Below are 20,311 nucleotides of genomic sequence, written 5' to 3'. Positions count from 1 at the left end.
GCCTCAAATAAATCTGGAACCATAACATTATAGACTTTAAAGGGAGCTACAGAAACTCTGGTCCAATATCATATAACTGAATGTATATAGAAATATAGATAGTATACCTGTGTATTTTTTAGCCCCTGGTAAGTACTGTTGAAAGTATGTTCTATGAACCTAGTATTTTATTATTCTTTGATGCTAGAGCTCATAATTATTATGAAGATAAATATATATTCTATATGTACATAAAACAATGCATTATGACTATGCAATGTTCTTTTAATGCTTTTCTTATTAGGGCTAAAATGAGTTTATTATCACAATATGCAAATCTGGCATCTTAGGTAGAGAAATCAATTTACTCATTTTGTAAACTATTTGACCAACTCCACATCAGCATAAATGCAGCACACGAAATATGACAAGACAAGACGCTCTGTGAGGATGATTCAGGCCCACTATTTGATAGTCATCTCTTTTCATTAACTTTATAAGTACTAACATTTAAACAAATGAATATAAAATATATTTCACAGCTTAAAATTAAGGATTTTCAAGCTTTTGTTCAATTGAAATAAGCACCTAATATAACTGAAGTTCAAATTATAACTTCATGTCATCCCATTGTCCTCCATCCTAATTCAGTTTTAAACCTTTCAACTTACGGCTCTCCATTGCCAGGACTGTGATATTATGAACAGCATTTGTCTCCCGATCCAAAGATTTGGCTGTTGTAATCACTCCACTGTTGGCATCAATGTTGAAGTATCTCTCCAAGTCTGTGTTTCTGTCAATTGAGTACCTAATTGAATAAAAAACAAAGCAAAACAAACAAAAAACTTCAACATTTATGTTTATAATTTATTAAATGTATTTCATTAAGTGCATAACCAATCACCGAGTCCTGGTAATTCCATGATCTGTCATATTAATAACAATAAATGCGTGCTTAGTTTAAACTTCACTGATGTTACACTTGGTTCTTATCTAATTTCTTTGCTTCTATTTTAGTACAAAATAAACACCACTGTACAGTTATCTTCACAGATGTTTTGAATATGCCATTATAAACTTCAAATAAGTCTTTATTATCATTATGATGTTGGCTCCTAAAAACCATTTACAATCAATTTAGCAGCCCTGGTCATAGTTATAGGTCTCTTTACAATGAAACATACATAGACATTTGCCCATTCATATATACTTAGTAACGTCTCATGTCAAAAATACCAGCCTGATCTTAACACTTTTTTGAATGTGTATCTCTCATGCAGGGGTCTTGACCAGGGTACAATGATATATTTCAAAGGAGAACCCCTCAAATTGCATGAATATTTTGGTGTGTAGAAGCTTTTCACAAAATATACTATCCAAACATTAGTGGGAAATCATTCTTATTGGATCTAATTTTTTGTTCCATACATAAAATTCACTCTGTGCTCAAGAATGACTAGATTCTACTCAAAGTCTTTCTAGTTGGGTGAATTAAGAGCTCTCATTTAAAAACTTTCTAGTTAAATAAAAAGTAAATAAACACACACGCAACTTAGACTAAGCCATATTTTACATTTATATAGTACTTCTCAACTATTATTAAATAGAATCATCTACTTCAAGTCTACTGTACTACAAAATGCAAGACACATAAAAAGAATAGAGGCAGAAAATAGTAGAAAAGATAATTAACCATACAACAACAAATATTATTGTCCTTGTGCTGGAATAGGTATTTTGGTGTTGATAATCTGAAGTTATTTTTTAGGGTTTCTATATTCTCAATGGAATATGAGAAAAGAAAAGAAGGTGGTTTGAGGAGGGGAGAGAAGTACTTTTTTAGAACAGACACACACAAACACACACAGACACACACACACACGGAAGTATATTGGGATTTGTGGGCATAATGTGAAAACAGTCTTTCTGTTTGCCTGTCTTGCTCTGTTCTCATGCATGTATTCGAAGGTGCATAAAAGCAGAAGGTTGGATTTAACCAGTTGTGGACAATGGAAGGAGAGAGGGGTCAGAAGGAGAGGGGCATATGCACCAGAGTGATAATAATGAAGGCCTGTGCTACATAAGTTGGTAAGAGAGAACTGAATAAATGACAGGCAGATATTGAGAAGCTGTTAGTAGCATCACAAGTGTGTAGATCTTTATCAGAATGCAAAATTGCTGTGGAGGGAGGTGGTGGGCAGAGAGAGAGATACTTATTCGTTTAATTTCCCGCAGAGCTAAAGTCAATGACCAAATCATTTGCCTCTATTATCGACTGCCTTAAAGTTTCCAGGATTAGAATAAAAAACATCTGAGAATTCATTTAATGTTAAATATCTTCAACTTCTATTCACCTCATAGAAAAATCCCTAATCTTTTGGAAAACCAGTTATCAGCTACACCTCTATATATTTTGAAGAAGAATGGACACCAAAGTCTCTATCATCCTAATAGTAACCATTTCTATATCATAAACTATGTAGCACCCACTTACAGCTGTGTGTCATTTAATAGCTGTAATTCTCACACAGGCCTCCCTAAATAGCACAGTCTCATATATACATATCTGGTAACTTGCTAATTATTCTGACATCCTTATATCTCCCTTCCGTTATTCATGCCATCAACAATTATTCGTAAGCACCTGCATGTGACAGCCTATCTCTGGAAACTAAATTTATAAATATTTTTTTAAAATATAACAAATTACAATAAACAGTAGGAAACCAACACATTGCTATCCTGGAGTCTGATGAAGGAAGTCAGGGCAGATGTGGGGAGAGAATGAGGTATTGGCTTGAGAAGAGAGGGGAGACCTCAGCAAGAACAAGGAGTACAAACTGCCCGGAACAGCTGCGGTGGTGATTCTGTCTTCATCACAACAACTTGGGATCACCCAGTATTACAGGGGCTCCTGTTTCCTACCAACCCTCTGCATATGCAAAAGGCTAGCGTTTATGTTTGAGGCATTAGCTAATGTATAAAGTTAACCTGAGAAAGACCATTTCTTAACCAAAAAAATGTGGGCACCTTTTAGAGAGGTGAGAAATGTCTCTGAATTAGAATGTGGGGGGGGGGGGGCGTGTAACTGAGCCAAAGAGAAGACAGGCCCTGAAGAAATTTGGGGGAGCACCCTCTGCTGTTCTGGGCCCACTGGCCTAGGAATGGAGAAATGCAGTTGCCTGAGTCAATGAGAGGCTGAACAGGAAAAGGGAATGGAGTTTCTCTAATCGTGAACCAAACTTACCATCACTAGTTTCTGAAAATCACAGCCTCAAACACTTGGCCTGCTTCACCCTATGCTACAGTGACCAATTCAAGAGACCACTTCCATTTTTTTGCAGCAACAGCACTTAAAGCTTTGGCCTATCTGTTTACTGTGCAGACAGATAGAAACCTTGGTATCCAGCCTCAATCCTTTTCCGGAGATTCTGTAAATTACTGCAGACATCTTCAACTCAAGCTAAATATCTAAAAGCAGGTTCATCAACCTTTCCCTGAAACTGTCCCTCCTTCTAAACTTTCTCATCTTCAGAAAGTGCTGAGTGTTTGAAATGCAGTTTACTTTTGGTTCCTAATCCTCAAACAACTACACAAGGTCATGTATGACAGAGATGTGTCATCCATTTGCCCTTAACTCTTATTAACAGAACCCTGCTTTTGTTGGAGGCAGCCATGTGCCTGCCTGAAAATCAACATTTGCTGGTCTCCCTTGTAGGTTGGGTGTCCTTATAGTATCTAAGTTTCAGCAAATAAGATACAAAAGAAAGTTGTTGTGTTGAGCATCATGGAATATCTCCTTAAAAGACAGGAGCGAGTTGCTAATTCAGCTGGCACACGTGATTTCTGCCCCCTCTCCTCTATCTCACCTGGGACATGAACACAAAGGGAACATGTCCAAAAGCCATCTGGTAAATATGAGGTGATGAGTGCCTGGTGTAAGAAGCCAAGGCCCTTGATGACATTATACTGCCAAATTATCAGTCCTTGAGTGCAGAGCTCCAGACATCTCATTAGTAAGTCATTAGTGTTAAGCTCTATTGCTACTAGCCAAGCACAATGTCTAACTAAGGCAAGCAGGCATCATTATTGCTGTATTTCAGTCCTGGACTCCAAAATCTCACAGTTGGTGGCTGAAGGAGCCAAGATTCAGAAGCATGTGTGTATGAGCCATCTTTCCAGTACACACCTCAGAACCTAAAAATGAGCTTGTAGTCCCTGCCACCTACAATTCTATGATCCATATTCTTTGTGTTTTTTCCACTGCTCTCCTATCTAAAATCCTAGGCTAGTCAAACTGATGTATTACTTGATGAATAAAAACATCCTATGTATCTTCATTTCTGTGCCTTTCCTCACATAGCTACTCCTGGCAATTATTTTCGTCCTACACTTCCTTGAGGACAATCACCCAGTGTTAAAGCAGCAAGCCCTTCCAAGCACGTCACAAATCATGCCTCTTCTTGTACTTGGGGCCTCTCCAAGACCCCACAAGTGTGGTGGGCTCCGAAGGGTTGTCTTAGCCTCTTCTCCCACTCAACACCCAACTTCCAGCGCCCTTGAAGACTGGGCATCTGAGACTTAAATGCCATCTCACAAGACTGCACTCCTGTCTCAAGTCAGAGATCCTCAGTCCACAAGGGTTTGGAGCTCTGCCTGTGGAGATGAGCAAGTGGTGCAGAATGTGGTTGATTAAGTACAACATTTGGTGAAAATGGATCAGAAAGCAGAAAGATTCAATCCTAAAAGCTAACATCTTTTAATTTTTGCCAACCCAGTAAGGCTTACTTTACAGAGATTTCTTTATCCCCAACTCATCCCCCTTCTCAAACTATCAATTTGCTGTTAAATCACACCATTGTTAATTTTGAAAAATATCATCAAAAATAAGTGTGATGTGATGTGAATAAGAAACCACAGGATTAGAAGTCAAAAGACTCTAGGATATTGGTGCCAGTGTGACGTGACTCCCTGTGGGAACTACCAGTCACTCACTCCGGGCTCAAATTCATTAATCAGGAAAGTAAGGGAGCTGAAATAAGAACTCCAACATCTTTTTAAGTGTCTGACCTTCGAAAGTGTTCTACATTGCCACATAGTCACTCAATATTTTTATAACTGTAATTTCCCAGAATCAAACCAGAAATTAGAGCACTTTGTATAGGGAAATCAAGGACATACCTATCACATATTGGTAAGAAAAAAAAATAGAACAATTTTTAATCCTATCAAAATCTCTAAAGTTTCCAGTAAGCCATTCCATTTCAAAAACACAACAAATAAATATAATTCAAAATTGGCCCTCCCTGGTTTGTAATAAAGAATGCAAACTTGCTCTAAAATTCTTCAATGCTTAAGGTACTGAACAACAGGGAGATCACAGTTAGATATCCCTGTTCCTTAGATCCTGCTACTTTTATTTTTCAAATAAATTCTTTTATTCAATTTATTTAAACTAAAAAATGAAACCAAAAACAATTCCCAAATCATGCATAAGATCAGTCTGTATGATATGTGGATACCCCTACATCAGCAGTTCTCAACCTGTGGGTCGAATGACCCTTTCACAGGGGTTGTCTAAGACCATCGGAAAACACATATATAAATTACATATTGTTTTTGTGATTAATCACTATGCTTTAATTATGTTCAATTTGTAACAATGAAAATACATTCTGCATATCAGATATTTACATTACGATTCATAACAGTAGCAAAATTACAGTTATGAAGTAGCAACGAAAATAATTTTATGGTTGGGGGTCACCACAACATGAGGAACTGTATTAAAGGGTCACGGCATTAGGAAGGTTGAGAACCACTGCCCTAAGTGATCCTTGCTAAACCACCATGAACTGGACACTAGAAATTCAATAGCCAGGACCCTGCCCACTGACCTACAGTACTAACCTGGGCTCTCCAGTCACCATTTGTTTTCTCTGTTTCCTTATCTGCAAAATGAGAATGGTTTGCAAAATAATTTCTCATTTCCAGATTTAACATTGGGTTTTAAGTAAGTTTTTGTGTAAGATCTCTTGAACAGCTAGATAACAAGAGGGTTGGGACCACAACTTACATACCTGTATAGCCTCAGGGTTCTGCACATCTGCCACAAAACAAATGCCTGTTATTTTCATTGCTGCTTTTAGATAAACTACGGAGATCAATTAAAATGCTCTTTATTCATATTCACAAGAAGCATTCTTATCGCTTGCCAGGCTGTTGATATGCATGTCAAGGTTCCCAAGTAGAATGTTCAGGTGAAAATGAACACAAATGTGTTCTTGCTACTCTCAAAAGGACAAAAGCCCATGGGATAGACATGGACACATCTGAACAATAGATATAGCTCAATCATTTGAGTTGAATCCTTAACCTCTTAAAAAATTTGTGCATGTGTGCCGGTGTTGCTATAAGGAGTGCTCAAGTTTTAATACAGTACTTGCTAAAATCCTGGAACCACATATTCTAAACTGTGTGATAAGGAGCATGTTTATTTATAACAAAGGAATGGAAATCGTTGCCTTATAGGAATTTAATGAGAAATAAATTCCTTCAGCATAAATTATTGAGTTCAATGCTTAGAGATGTCTCTGTTCACATTGTCACCCGCCTCTTCTGATAATGGCAACTCAGTTTTCCTTTGGGGATTGAAACTTCCCCAATGTTATGCAATGTTAATGGTACGCAAAACCAAGATGCCCAGATTTCCTGAATAAGAGATGGATACTTTCCCTAGGAGAGGTCAAGAAATTTTGCAAGATATGTGAGCCTTAAACAGAAGGTCACTGGATAAGAAAAAAAGTTGGCACACATCTCATGGCCACATCCACAAAGACTGAATGCTCATTCTTACTGTTTATAATTATAGACAAACCTTACTTTCCTCATATCTGAAGACTGACTATTCAACTTTTCTTTTCATTCTGTGAGTTATCCCCAAATATTTCAATGAACTCATTTTTCTCCACTTACCTATGGCCACTTTCTGTTGACTGCAATTAAAGAATGCTTACAGTTGAGTACAACATAAACAAACATTTGCTCCCTAATCTTTCAACCTTATGTATAGCTCCCAAAGTCTCACACCAAAACGAGTATGGATTTTGTATTCTTCTACTAATAAGACTTTTCAATAAGCATTTTAAATGTGGAAAATACTGCAGGGGACCAATCAAGAGAAATGTAACCTTCAATAAACTCATTTCACCTGGAGTCTTCCTAAAAGCTAACTCAGAAGATGTTTGCTCAGAGTAGAGTTCTCATTCTACAGCAACCCAATAAAGATGAAACAATTTCCCATACAAGTTGGGAATTTCCTACTTAACCAGTTTTGAAAATTAACTCTCAATATTAACTACACTACTTTAACAAAAATTTTTCTTTTTACTTTCACCATACTTGAACATATACTTCCCCCCCATTTTTAGTGATAATTACATTAAGTTCAGCAGCATTTTGAAATTTATTACAGTTCATATTTTCCCTTTCAAATGAACTACTATTTTTCTGTATTTTCCTGGATCACTAAGTTTCTCAGAATAATCAGATATTCATAAATAATTTAGATCAAAACAATATGTACAAATATATGCATATATACAAGCTACTTAAACGTACACACTGAATTATTCAAAACCCCCCATTGTGTTCATACTAGTCACACTACATAATGTAACATCTAGTACTATTTTATCACCTTTATCTGAGCACATACTAGCAAAAAAAGCCTATAGGTAAATGTTATTTTTCTGGTATCCTTAAAAATAAATACAAATATACTTCTGGATTTAAACTGTTAAAAATGCTGAAAATTATCCTCATTAATTTTATCACACACCCCCACATCTATCTGACCTTACTTCTAATAATATTATGCAGCAATTCATTGGCTATTTTGGGCATAAGGACTTTGGGCTTCTTGTTGCCGGCCAGAGAAATAAATTCTCTGATTTCAAAGTATAGCACTAGATGCTGAAGATATAACTAAATAAAACATAAACAGACTTTGCATAATGTTTTCTTCGCTGCTCCAAATCCTGCTATCCCTCACCCCTGCTTGTACCACCATTCTCTCAAGTCTGGAGTGGTGATTCTTTACCTCACAGTGTTACAGCTCTGACATTTTCCACCTCACATTTGTTTAGCTTTTATGGAATCGATTCTTTTTTCCCTCCAAACTGTAAGTTTCTTGAGGTCAGAGGAAATGTTTTATTCATCTTTTTCCTGCCAGTTTTTTCCCTAGTGTCATGCACAAAGCAGGTTTTTAACACGCATATGAGGATTCACTGATCCATGTATTCTTCTGTTGCATTATATCTTTTGTTCAGATTTCCACTGATTTTTGTCATTCTGAGTGGAGCAGGGCCACATTTGTGTTCATCTCGCCCACTCATCTGCATATCAGCTTCCAACGCTGACCTGGACTCTCAGATGCTAATACAGTTTTTAACATCTTTATGGATGACAAACACAGAAGGGACATTTCTGCCATTTAGAAAGATGATCGGAATCAGCAGAACACAATCTGTTCTTGGAAGTTCCACAGAAAATCCTGATACATCTTTGGTATTCAGGGCCAAAATGTATAGGAAATGGTAAGTAACTAGTACTTTAAAAAGGGTGGGGGGAGGGAAGCCAGGAAACTTCTAGCTACCAGTTATCCAGTTATCCACTTTGCTTTCAAAATGCCTTTTTTGGGGGGGCGGTAGGGGGGAGGTAAGTAACCTCAGGTTTCACATAATTTTCAGCTTTGGCTTCTAGTTTCCATGTGGGAAAAGAGGAACCCAAAGTATACATGACATCGTGGGCTAGGTACCCCAGCTAGCTGTTGGCAAGGGATAACAAGCACATGCATTTCACAATGCTGTTCTATTCTGGCCAATCACTGGTCTCTGCGTTTGTTTAATCTTTCCACCTAATTGCTACTATACTTCTAACCACCCAAATGTCCTTCCATGCTTTGAGCCCCAGAACATTTTTTAAGGAAAAGGCAGATGCACAGAGAAGACTTACGAATAGTTTTTGACTGGTGCCAAAAGTAGGGCAATTTTTAAGAATTCTGTGCAAGGCAGGAATCATGTGGGAAGAGGCAAGTCAATGCATTTCTTTCTAGAATTCTAATCTCTTGCTCCACCTATCAGAAAATATTCCAAATAGAAATAGCAAATGCTAGATTTCAGTATTCTACTACAAAGAATGTGAATAAATTCAAACACTAATTATCCAACTTCCCATTCTGCTTTACAATTCAAATACTATTGGTCTAATTTTAAACAATTGCAATGAAACAAGTACTGCTTCTCCATTCCTCTAAGACTGCAATATTTCTGGGGAAATCAAAGCTCACAACTGTTAAGACTCTTAAGTTTGGTTACATCTCAATCTGAGGACACTTTCCCTAGGACCTCAGAAAACTGGCTACCTACTCAGGCATTGGCATTTGCTAAAAGAGGGTTATACTTACATTTTGCTAGTTAGTTGAGGGTGCAGTTACATGCTTATGCCCATTAACCAACTACCTAATCCTTTCTATGTATTTCTATGTGAATACAAAACAATTTTCAATATAGAATGCCAATATAGTTGCTTGTAAAATATGTCTCCTGTCACTGATATTACTGACTTTGAAATAAAAATGGCATTGAAAACACAATAAAGTATAATAATAGCAAAACATAATGATACTACTTACTAATACATAAGTCACGATTCACAGTTTAAAAGCATCAGTTACTGCCCAGCCTGCATAGCTCAGTAGTTGAGCACTGACCTATGAACCAAGAGGTCAGTTTTATTCCCATTCAGGGCACATGCCCGGGTTGTGGGCTCGATCCCCTGTTGGGGTGTGTAGGAGGCAGTCAATCAATGATTCTCCTCATTGATGATTCTATCTGTCTCACCTTCTCCTTTCCTCTCTGAAATCAGTAAGAAAAGATTTTAAAGAATTTAAAAATGAATAAAAGCATTAGGTACTTAATCCTAAAAAAAAAAAAACCAAAAAACTGGGATAAAGCAGGGAGAAGGGTTGCCTTTCCTTTCTACTTCCTAGGTCACTCTGCAAACAGCAGTGCTGGGAAGAGGACCAGTCTTTTATAGGATGCATGGGGGTACGTATTACTCGCCAAACTACAAAATGAGACTGGCTTGAAGGATATCATAAATAGACAGGAAGGACAAATCCAGAAAAATGTCAGCTACAAATAACTTTGCTAAGCTTATACAAATAAATGTCTCAATAATTCAATTGTTAAATGTAAGCCAATAAATCAACTTTACAAATGCAAAATAAGTAGTCACATAAAAAAATCACATTTAAGTTCACTCTAAACAAAGTCTGTATCTCCCGATATGTGAGACTCAAGGATTAGAAAATCCTAAGTGGATAGTACTAACCTGAACTTTTAGGTCGCCTTCACTAGATTAAAAAAAAATATGATGTAGAAATCTACTTCTCTTTCATTAATTAAGCCCATCGAGATTTTTATGTCCCAAATCATCAGAGTTCAGGCCTTGTCCCTTGTATTTGTCTCTGTGCTTCTGGACTCACTTCATCTCTAACTCAAGTCGCCAGTCACTTGGGCCTACTCTTCCTTCTTCATCCCCAAATGACTATAGAACACTATATTTTTTACAAATAACATATTATACAAGTTGTAATATTTACTCTGAAAGGCTTTAACAGGATGGCACACAAAGACATGAGAAAAAGCAAACAAGATTAAAATACCAATGCAATAAATCAAAATTTCTGTAAATCTTCTTATTCAAGTACTGAATTATAATATTTATTAGTGTGTCTTTCTTTTTCCACATCCCCAACTTTATGCAAACATTCGGTATTTCTCCCCATGAAATAAAATCATTTAAGCAGAAGTCAAACTATCCCAAGGAGCTGATCTATGCCTCCAGTTGTGCTGTGGGAAAGTGTCACTGGAGATGCGGTGCTATAACAAAACCCCTATTCAAGCCTGTGCAAGGTAAGAAGACTAGGCGATGTAGCTGAGCTTAAGCCAGGGAGCAGCTCTGACAAAGAATGTTGGGCTCTAACAGGAAAGAGGGGGGAGGCTTATTCATCTGGTGTATTTGTGATTTACAAATATTCTAATGAACAAAAGATTATATTCTTAAAATGGTTTATGAGCACTGCATTTAAAATAATATAGCCATCTGAATGGTCTGAATTTCTTACATAGACAGGGAAACAATGATTATGAGTTCAGTTTTGTAATAACAATTATTTTATACCAATTCTTAACTATGCTAAATATTAATATGTCTGACAAAAGAGAAGGAGTAAGAGCACTAATACAGATAGATAGATAGATAGATAGATAGATAGATAGATAGATAGATAGATAGATATGCTTATAGTTTAAGGGAGATACACATTATGAGCTTTTCTTAAGAATCAATGCCTAAATTACAGATATTTTTCATCACACTTGGTAGTCAATGTCCAGGCTTAGCTCAGAATTTAACTCAAAAGCACTTAGAATTCTCAGATATGGGTTAAATCTAAAAGGCTGTACTTATAAGCTGAACATATCTGAATATAAAACATTCATTGATTTTTATACTTTGCAGACTGTATAATCAAATCCAAACTGTCACATTGAAAAGTCTTACTTATGATCCCAAGTTAAGATGTGTAATATAATTTTCACTTAAGACATAATTTATCATATGTGCACACACAAACACATGCATACACAAAAATATACATGTAGACTTCAGATTGTAAATTATAGGCAAAAAGTGTGAAATAGAAAATTGTGACATTTTGAAATGCTTTAAGAGTAAATTGTTAGACCAAAGAGGTTAATTGGTTACAATAATGTTTCTCCTCTCTGTACAGGATGACTGAAAGGACATTTAAAAATAGTCCTTATACATATATTAGGTATTATATTATTGTTTATAAGTGAAAATAATAATATAAATGAATATATACTATCCAAATTGACCAATATGAAAAAATGATTTAAAAATATCCATCCCTGGTTTCAATTATCTATAAATTAGTATTCTAATATATGCATGAATCCTATAACTAGGACATGCATCACTACACCTTTGAATAAAGTTTGCTTTGAAAGAGCTGAGGATAATTGGATGAAGGGGCTCATCAGCTATGGCTGTTAGATAATAACGGATGCCTCAGAATACTGCTACGTGATAATGGCTTCGGAAGATCAGGTGGCACATTTTGAATTAGCAAAATGTTGAATTGTTCTGATTCTGTTTCACGTCTGATGTTATGGCTCAATACATAGACAAAATTGGTTTGTATTTGCTATGAACCAAAAGCATAGACATGTGAACTGTGAATAAAGTGCACTGTTGTGAGATTGTAGAAACAGACAGCAAGGAGCTGTTACCTCACAGGGCTGTTAGACGAATCTGGGTCATGAGCTGCGACGGTGCCAATGATATTCCCAACTTGGGTAGCTTCCGACACTTCCATAGGGTACAAGGGGGAGGAAAACACGGGGGGCTCGTCCACATCTTCCACAATTATCTTCACGGTCGTCGTATCACTGAACGGCCCCAGGCTCAGAAAGCGAGGGTCAGCATCTTTGTTTGCAGCTTCTATCCGTAGTGTGTAACTTGTTTTGGCTTCAAAATCCAGGTCCTGCAAGAAAGTTATTAGAAAAATTAAATTGCCAATTAAGTAGTCAGTAAAGCAGGGCGTTTTCATTTATGAATGTCAATAAGCACGGGAAGGACTCAGCCACGAAAATGCACCATCAGCATTCAAAGTAACAGGTAATAATGCCAATCGGAATCCTTACTGCTGTCCTGGCTCACAGACAACTCTAAAGGCTTCTTTCCGCTCTGCAGCCAAGCCCTGCGTGGACAAATTCCTGGCTTTAGAGTGTGATGTGAAAGACGCAGATGAGATTTTAAAATCTTTCCCAATAGAGAAATCAACGTAACCTTCCTCAACCATGTCATTTAACTGCAATATCCGGGGGGGGGGGGGGATGAGGGGAGCACATTGAAAGGAAAGAGAAATGCAACTTTCATCTGAATTTCTCATTGAAAAGGACATTTTCATTGATTTCAGGGACTTCGTTAGAATTTTGACAGTTCAGGTGCTCCAGGTACAGAGACAGCAGCAGAAGAGGCAGGTGAGGTTGGGCAGCCGGACAACACAGGGATTCTTCTCAGGGAAGCACCCAGAGTCCCCCTCTGCCATTTTCTGTCAGCACACACACACACTCTCTCTCTCTATTTATATTAGATGGCTCTCAGTTATATTCTAGGATCTTGATTCTGTAACTTTTCAAGAGGATTACCATGCCAACACAATCCTTAAAAAAAAAAAAATAGTGACCCTAGTCAAACCAGAGAGTAGCTGAAAAACATGTAAGGGGAATTAAATGTATTAGTGAGGTGGCACCAGGTGTGAAGAAAAAGGATTCTACTCTCAATATGGTGACTTTTTACAACAATAACAGGCTGCTCTTTCTTCAAGGGATATAGAGGCTCGTGGTTTCTCATGATTTTTAATCTCAATTTCAGCACTGAAAACTGTCCCAAAATATTCTTTACATTTAATGATATAAAACAAAGATTTCAAAAAGTAAAGAAATGGAAAGAAATACTATCAAATATAAAGCAAAATTTACTTGTCAGTATTTAACAACAACAAAAAAAGCACTAAGAAAAATGGGCTAAAATGTAATGTTGAGATGTAAGCCTAATTCAGCCTGTCTGATTATGCCTGTGTGCACACATATAGGTGCATAGGTATTACACCTCACCCCACAATGATGTGGCACTGATTAAAATAAACAATGCAGTTATATAAATACAAAAAAGGGTATATATATCTGTATATACATGCACACGCACTATGTGTATATAAATATGCAATGTGTGTATAAATATGCAATGTCTATGACATATGCCAGGTATATATAAAATATAAATTTATACATTGTATGTGTTTGAACATAAACAATACATAAAGAGATTCCATGGCTCATCTCTGATTAATACACAAGAGAAATATGTAAATTAATACTCAAAATAAGTTTATGATACCTAGACCAGTGAGCACTTGCTGAAATATTTATCTTCTTAATGTCTCATCCAGTAGAATGTAAGCTCCAGACATTTTTGCTCATTACTAGCATTCTCAGTGCCTATAATGAATATGGTACATAGAAGGGGCTCAATAAATTCTTCTTTAATTAGAAAAAAACTCGAACACTGTCATCCAGGCCATGAGAGCCTTAAATCTGAACTATACCTTTGTCCCAGAGAATCCTGATGGCTGAATGGGAGGTGGGGGAAGAAATAGGTATATTGTTTTTCTTGACCACAGATAATGTCATAGAATTACTGTGAGAAAATTCTCAATTCTTATCTGAGGTTTCATAGAAAAATAGTAGCACCCTAAACCAACGGTCACCAACCTTTCGGACCTCATGGACCACCAGTGGTCCACAGACCACCAGTTGGCGACCATTGCCCTAAACAACACTTTATTAATGAATCCCATGACATGTTTACAAGGCTACCTTTTTGTCTATTACCTGAAAGTACTTTGAGCCTAATGGTTCTCAACCAAAGGTAAGAATCAAGACCACTCAGGGGAACGTTCTAATATATTCCCTCCTCTTCCAAGATTTGATTTAGCAGATTCAGGAAAGACACAAGCAGATGTATTTAAAAGGCACCGGGTAATTTGATGCAAATCCTCCTGCAGAAAACCTGACCTTGGCATTCAAGTTTTCTTGGGTCTACACACAAGGAATCTAATATTTAATTTTGGTACTGCTAAGAATAAAGCAAAGCGTTCTTATTTACCTACTAGTAAATGAAAGGGCGAGGGCTACGCCCTCCATCTTACCCCGGATCCTCCATTTTTGGGCAGCAGCCATTAGCCATGTGCTCAGCAAGGAGCTTCTTCCCAGAAGCCCAAGCCTCTGCTAGCCACACCTAGGATTTCTTTAAACTAACCAATGACAATCAAGGGAAGTTAACGCCATAGACACAACCACATCCTGTGTAACAAGACCCAGACTTGCGCCTGGCCAATCGGCAGGCCCCACAGTCTTCTCTCCTCCCCTTACTCTAACACCCCTATAAAACCCCTCTTCCCACAGGGCTCTCTCTCTGCCTCTTGCCGCTGTGTTGGCAAGTGTGGCTGACGGGAGCTCAAGCTAGCTTGAATAAAGACTCTTTGCTTTTGCATCGGACTCGGTGCTCCTGGTGGATCTTTGGGGAAATCTTGTAATCTGGGCATAACAGTAAATACCTTAGAAACTCTCAGGATAACACAAATGGCTTGGCTATTAGCCTATTGCATTTGTTCTTATACTACTTATAAAACTGACAAATTATATGAGAGAGATCTTAATTTCACACATTTTGTCTACGTATAACAGCTTGTGTTTTTCAAAAATCCTGTTGACCACCTCCTTTTAAAATAACTGAAAACCACCACAACTTTTAAGAGAGTCATGTAGGCTTACCAAAAGAGATGCCAAGTATTTCTGTATTCCAGTCTAAGTTTGATTGACTTATGACAGAATAATTTCAAGTTTACTGCACAAATGAATGCAATTATTTTAAAGCAACTTGAGTTTTTTTAAAATGTGTCTAAAAGGCAACAACATGAGGTACAGACATCTGGATGCCACTAAATCATCAAGAAACACAGCATCCTGCATGGGGATTGGCTGCCTAAAAGCTATTATGAAAATAGAGCAATAAAAGAATTCATATGAAGGGCTATGAATCAAAATTACAGACAAAGGAATTGCTGCACAAAATGATCTTCAGAGCAAATCAGAATCTGCCAGACAGCTAGTTTTTCAAAGAGGGGTGTGGTGTGATGGATAGGATTGTTAAACTAATTGAAGAAAAACCTTATGCAATAAAATGTTAACTCTTGTTTCTCTTTCTTCTTGATTTTTATATAAGCAATGCATTTCATAACTTTGAAGATTTAATGAGCAGGGTTATACTTGGGGAAATTTGTTAAAATGATAATTGAGGAAAGGCAAAGGAAAAGGAAAGCAAAGGAGACAGGTAATGTCTAAACAGGTCCTATTCAATATTTGAATCTACATATCATTGGAAACTATATGTAATTGGAAATTTAACTTAAACACTGTCCATGCTGTTGTCCACAACCGTAAGCAATATGTAGGAGTAATAAGAACCTAGAAGCAGATGTGAGTCACGTAGACCCAGAAAGGTGATCCCCACAAAGCATCCTCAGATGCTAAAAGCTGCTCTGTCACTTGTCAAGTGCAATCTATGCCGGAGTCAGTGGAAGAGAGAAGAGCTGGTTTGGCACAGTCTTCCCCAAAATACAAAACTGGGTTCTTTAAATTAATTGCCATCGTCTGTGTGACCTGCAGAGCCTAATTGTTTACTATTTGGTCCTTAAAGGTGGTCAATCCCTGCCTTAGTTATAATGTTTAGTTGTTTAAATCCTAAAGTCCTTCTTTCTTGTGTAACTTTTTCTTCCATTTCTTAATGAAATCTTTATGAGTGTTCTGGTAACCCCCTCACCTAATAATAAAACTTGATAGTAAGAGCTGAGTACCGACGAGGGGTTTTACATACTTTTTTTTTTAATAAATTCAAACATCTAATAAAATTGTGATTTATTTATTTTTATTATTTTTTATTGATTAACCAAATGTGTGGTTATCCCGCCACTGCCCCCCATCCCCCCTGTCCTGCCCTCACCCTAACCCTCACCCTCTGTTGTCTGAATCCATTGATTATGCTTATATGCATGCATACAAGTCTCTTGGTTGATCTCTCCCCCTAACCTCTACCTTCCCTCGGAGGTTTGAGCATTTACATGCATTTAAAAATATCATTAATGCAAAAACTAAATAGCAGAGCATTGCAGTGAAAGTCCAAAACTGCATGTGTACTGGGGTAGACAGACTATGGGAACTCAAGGCCATGTCCATCCACCACACATCCCCTTCCTCCAAAACAAGTTCTTCAGTCTCTACGAACAATTGGGGCCTCACATTGTATAGCATTATCACTTTTAGGTACCTGCCTACCTCACCATCCTCATAGTGTTGCAGTAAATTACTGATAAATTTAAAGCATCTGTTACAGTGACTTACACAGAGTAATCACTGTTCAAGTATTTGCTGTGTTACTATTGTACCACTGTTAGTGCCATTACTTCCTGCTGTTATGAGCAAATCAAAAGGAAAGACTATGTCTTTTTCTTCTATTTTCTCCAGGACAACGGGGTCTATGTCTTTGGCAAAGTCAGTTTATAACATATATCTCTTGAATTAAAAAAGATAACTGTGACAAATAGTTATCAATAGCTCCTACTGCCATTTATAGCTTTTTCAATAGTACAACCTCAGCCCTCGCTGGTTTGGCTCACTGGATAGAACATCGGCCTTCGGACTGAGGGTCCCGGGTTCGATTCTGGTCAAGGGCACATGCCGGGGTTGCAGGCTCAATCCCCAGGTATGGGGTGTGCATGAGGCAGCTGATCAATGATTCTCTCATCATTGATGTTTCTATCTCTCTCTCCCTCTCCCTTCCTCTCTGAAATAAATAAAAATATATTTTAAAAAAATAGTGCAACATTGAATATCATTTGAATTCGCTTAACAAAATCATTGCACTGCATTTTTTCCCATCCATAGAGTTTGACTTTTGGGGCTATAGACAAATATGCTGACATTAATCTCAATGACTTGCTTTTAGATCTTGCACTTTGGGTCAATGCTGTTGTTGATGTTTCTGGGTTTTAAAGGGTGGATTTCAAGAATGTAGACAAGGGGGATGGCTACTCCATCCACAACTCCTAGTGGGTTGACAGCCTATGGTGGACTGAAGGCTAGAAACATAACAACTCTTCTCATGAGCTGACATGAAGCTATCGATCTTCAATAAATATTTTTAGAATTTCTGTTATGTAGCCCCATTAGTGATCATTTTACTGTTTCCTTTCAATTTGCTGTATAACTCTCCTTTATTTCCTTGGCGTAGGTAGATTCTTTTCAAACTAGGTACGATGATAAAAATAAAATGGTGTTATGTTTTGAACAGAAATTTCTTTTAAACACAAATCTTTAAGAAATGAGAGCTAGAAGCAGGTCGTGAGCTCAGAGCTAATAATAGTTTTGAATCACGGAAACAAAGATGGCGGCATAGGTAAACACCGGAGTTTGCTGCCTCACACAACCACTTCAAAAATACAACTAAAAGACAGAATGGACATCATCCAGAACCACAGGAAGGCTGGCTGAGTGGAAATTCTACATCTAGAAGGAAAGAGAAAAGCATACCGAGACTCAGAGGAGGTGCAGTGCATAAGTAAAATACAAAGGTGCAGAGGCGCACACGGAGCGGGCTGGCAGCTGAGGGCGCAGTTGTCGTTTTCAATCGGGAGGGAGCCTCAGGCTCTGAGCTCCAGTTCTGGGCAAGTCTCTGGGGACCCAGACTCATACAGGAGAAGCGACACTGTCTGGCATCGGTCGGAACTCGAGGGCAGCTTTCTCTTGGAGGTGCTTGCAGCAATTGCAGGGACAGCGAGAAGTGGGGCCTCTGAGAGCAGCCATAACTGCTAGCCCCACCCTGTTGATCCCGTGGGACCCGCCCCGCCCAAGCCCTGCACAAAGGCTTTTGCTGGATAGCCTCAGGAAGAGGCTAGATTATCACTTCCCTAGAGATCCAGGAGCCAGTGGGCCCAGTGGTCAGAGTGGGACCATCCAGTTTGAAGATCCTTGGAGACATAAAGGACACACTCAGTGGGCAGACTCAGCGAGCACCAAAGCCCCATTGAAGCAAGTCTTGCCCCAGAGGGGTGTCTCTAGCACAGAAGTTCTCCCACTGCAGACACAGCTGATTCTCATAGCCAATTGGCCTGGAGGTCAATCCCTCCCAGTGATACCTACAACAATCAAGGCTTAACTACAACAAGACTGTGCACAAAGACCACAAGGGGGTGGACCAAGAGTGTCCTCCTCGGGTAATTGGGGAGGCTGAACCGCTGGGCCCTAGAGGACACTTAGCACAGAAAACCACTTTATCAACACAGGGAAGCATAAAAAATGCAGAGACAAAGGAAAAGGACACAAATGATAGAAATGGAGGAAAGCAAACTACTGGATATAGAGTTCAAAACCACACTTTTAGGGTTTTTCAAGAACTTTCTAGAAGCCGCCAATAAATTTAGTAAGACCCTCGAAAAGACTGGTGAGACTGCCGATAAATGTAGTGAGATCCTCAAGAAATCTAGTCAGACCCTCGATGTTATGATAAAGGACCAACTGGAAATTAAGCATACACTGACTGAAATGGAGAATATTATACAGACTCCCAACAGCAGACTAGAGGATCGCAAGAATCAAGTCAACGATTTGAAATACGAAGAAGCAAAAAACACCCGACCAGAAAAGCAAAATGAAAAAAGAATCCGAAAATACGAAGATAGTGTAAGGAGCCTCTGGGACAGCTTCAAGCGTACCAACATCCGAATTATAGGGGTGCCAGAAGAAGAGAGAAAGATATTGAAAACCTATTTGAAGAAATAATGACAGAAAACTTCCGCTACCTGGTGAAAGAAATAGATTTACAAGTTCAGGAAGCGCAGAGAACCCCAAACAAAAGGAATCCAAAGAGGACCACACCAAGACACATTATAATTAAAATGCCAAGGGCAAAAGACAAAGAGAGAATCTTAAAAGCAGCAAGAGAAAGAAAGTCAGTTTCCTACAAGGGAGTACCCATATGACTGTCAGCTGCTTTCTCAACAGAAACTTTGCAGGCCAGAAGGGAGTGGCAAGAAATATTCAAAGTGATGAATGCCAAGAACCTACAACCAAGATTACTTAATCCAGCAGAGCTATCATTCAGAATTGAAGGTCAGATAAGGAGCTTCACAGACAAGAAAAAGCTAAAGGAGTTCATCACCACCAAACCAGTATTATATGAAATGCTGAAAGGTATCCTTTAAGAAGAGAAAGAAGAAGAAAAAGGTAAAGATACAAATTATGAATGACAAATACACATCTATCAACAAGTGAATCTAAAAATCAAGTGAATAATCTGATGAACAGAATGAACTGGTGATTATAATAGAATCAGGGGCACAGAAAGGGAGTGGACTGACTACTTTTGGGGGGGAAAGGGGTGAGGGGGATGCGGGAAGAGACTGGACAAAAATCGTGAACCTATGGATGAGGATAGTGGGTGGGGAGTGAGGGTGGAGGGTGGGGTGGGAACTTGGTGGAGGGGAGTTATGGGGGGAAAAAAGAGGAACAAATGTAATAATCTAAACAATAAAGATTTATTTATTAAAAATAAAATAAAATAA

At 38.1% G+C, this 20,311-nt stretch overlaps 1 protein-coding gene across 2 annotated transcripts in view; it reads right to left on the bottom strand.

The window, feature by feature from the left end:
* The window catches only part of CDH7 (cadherin 7), a 117,162-nt gene that overhangs the window by 29,742 nt on the left and 67,109 nt on the right, over positions 1-20,311 (bottom strand). For both annotated transcript variants that reach the window (XM_059706326.1, XM_059706325.1), the window contains 2 exons: positions 12,360-12,613; positions 651-787 (listed from right to left, as the gene is read on the bottom strand). In XM_059706326.1, coding sequence (XP_059562309.1) covers positions 651-787; positions 12,360-12,613 — 391 coding nt within the window. The remainder of the gene's footprint in view (positions 1-650; positions 788-12,359; positions 12,614-20,311) is intronic.

The sequence above is a fragment of the Myotis daubentonii genome, chromosome 8 (genome assembly GCF_963259705.1).
Source record: "Myotis daubentonii chromosome 8, mMyoDau2.1, whole genome shotgun sequence".
In the NCBI taxonomy this organism is placed as follows: Eukaryota; Metazoa; Chordata; class Mammalia; order Chiroptera; family Vespertilionidae; genus Myotis; species Myotis daubentonii.
Note: the sequence above shows the minus strand (reverse complement) of the source record. Positions and strands in the feature narration are given on the sequence as shown.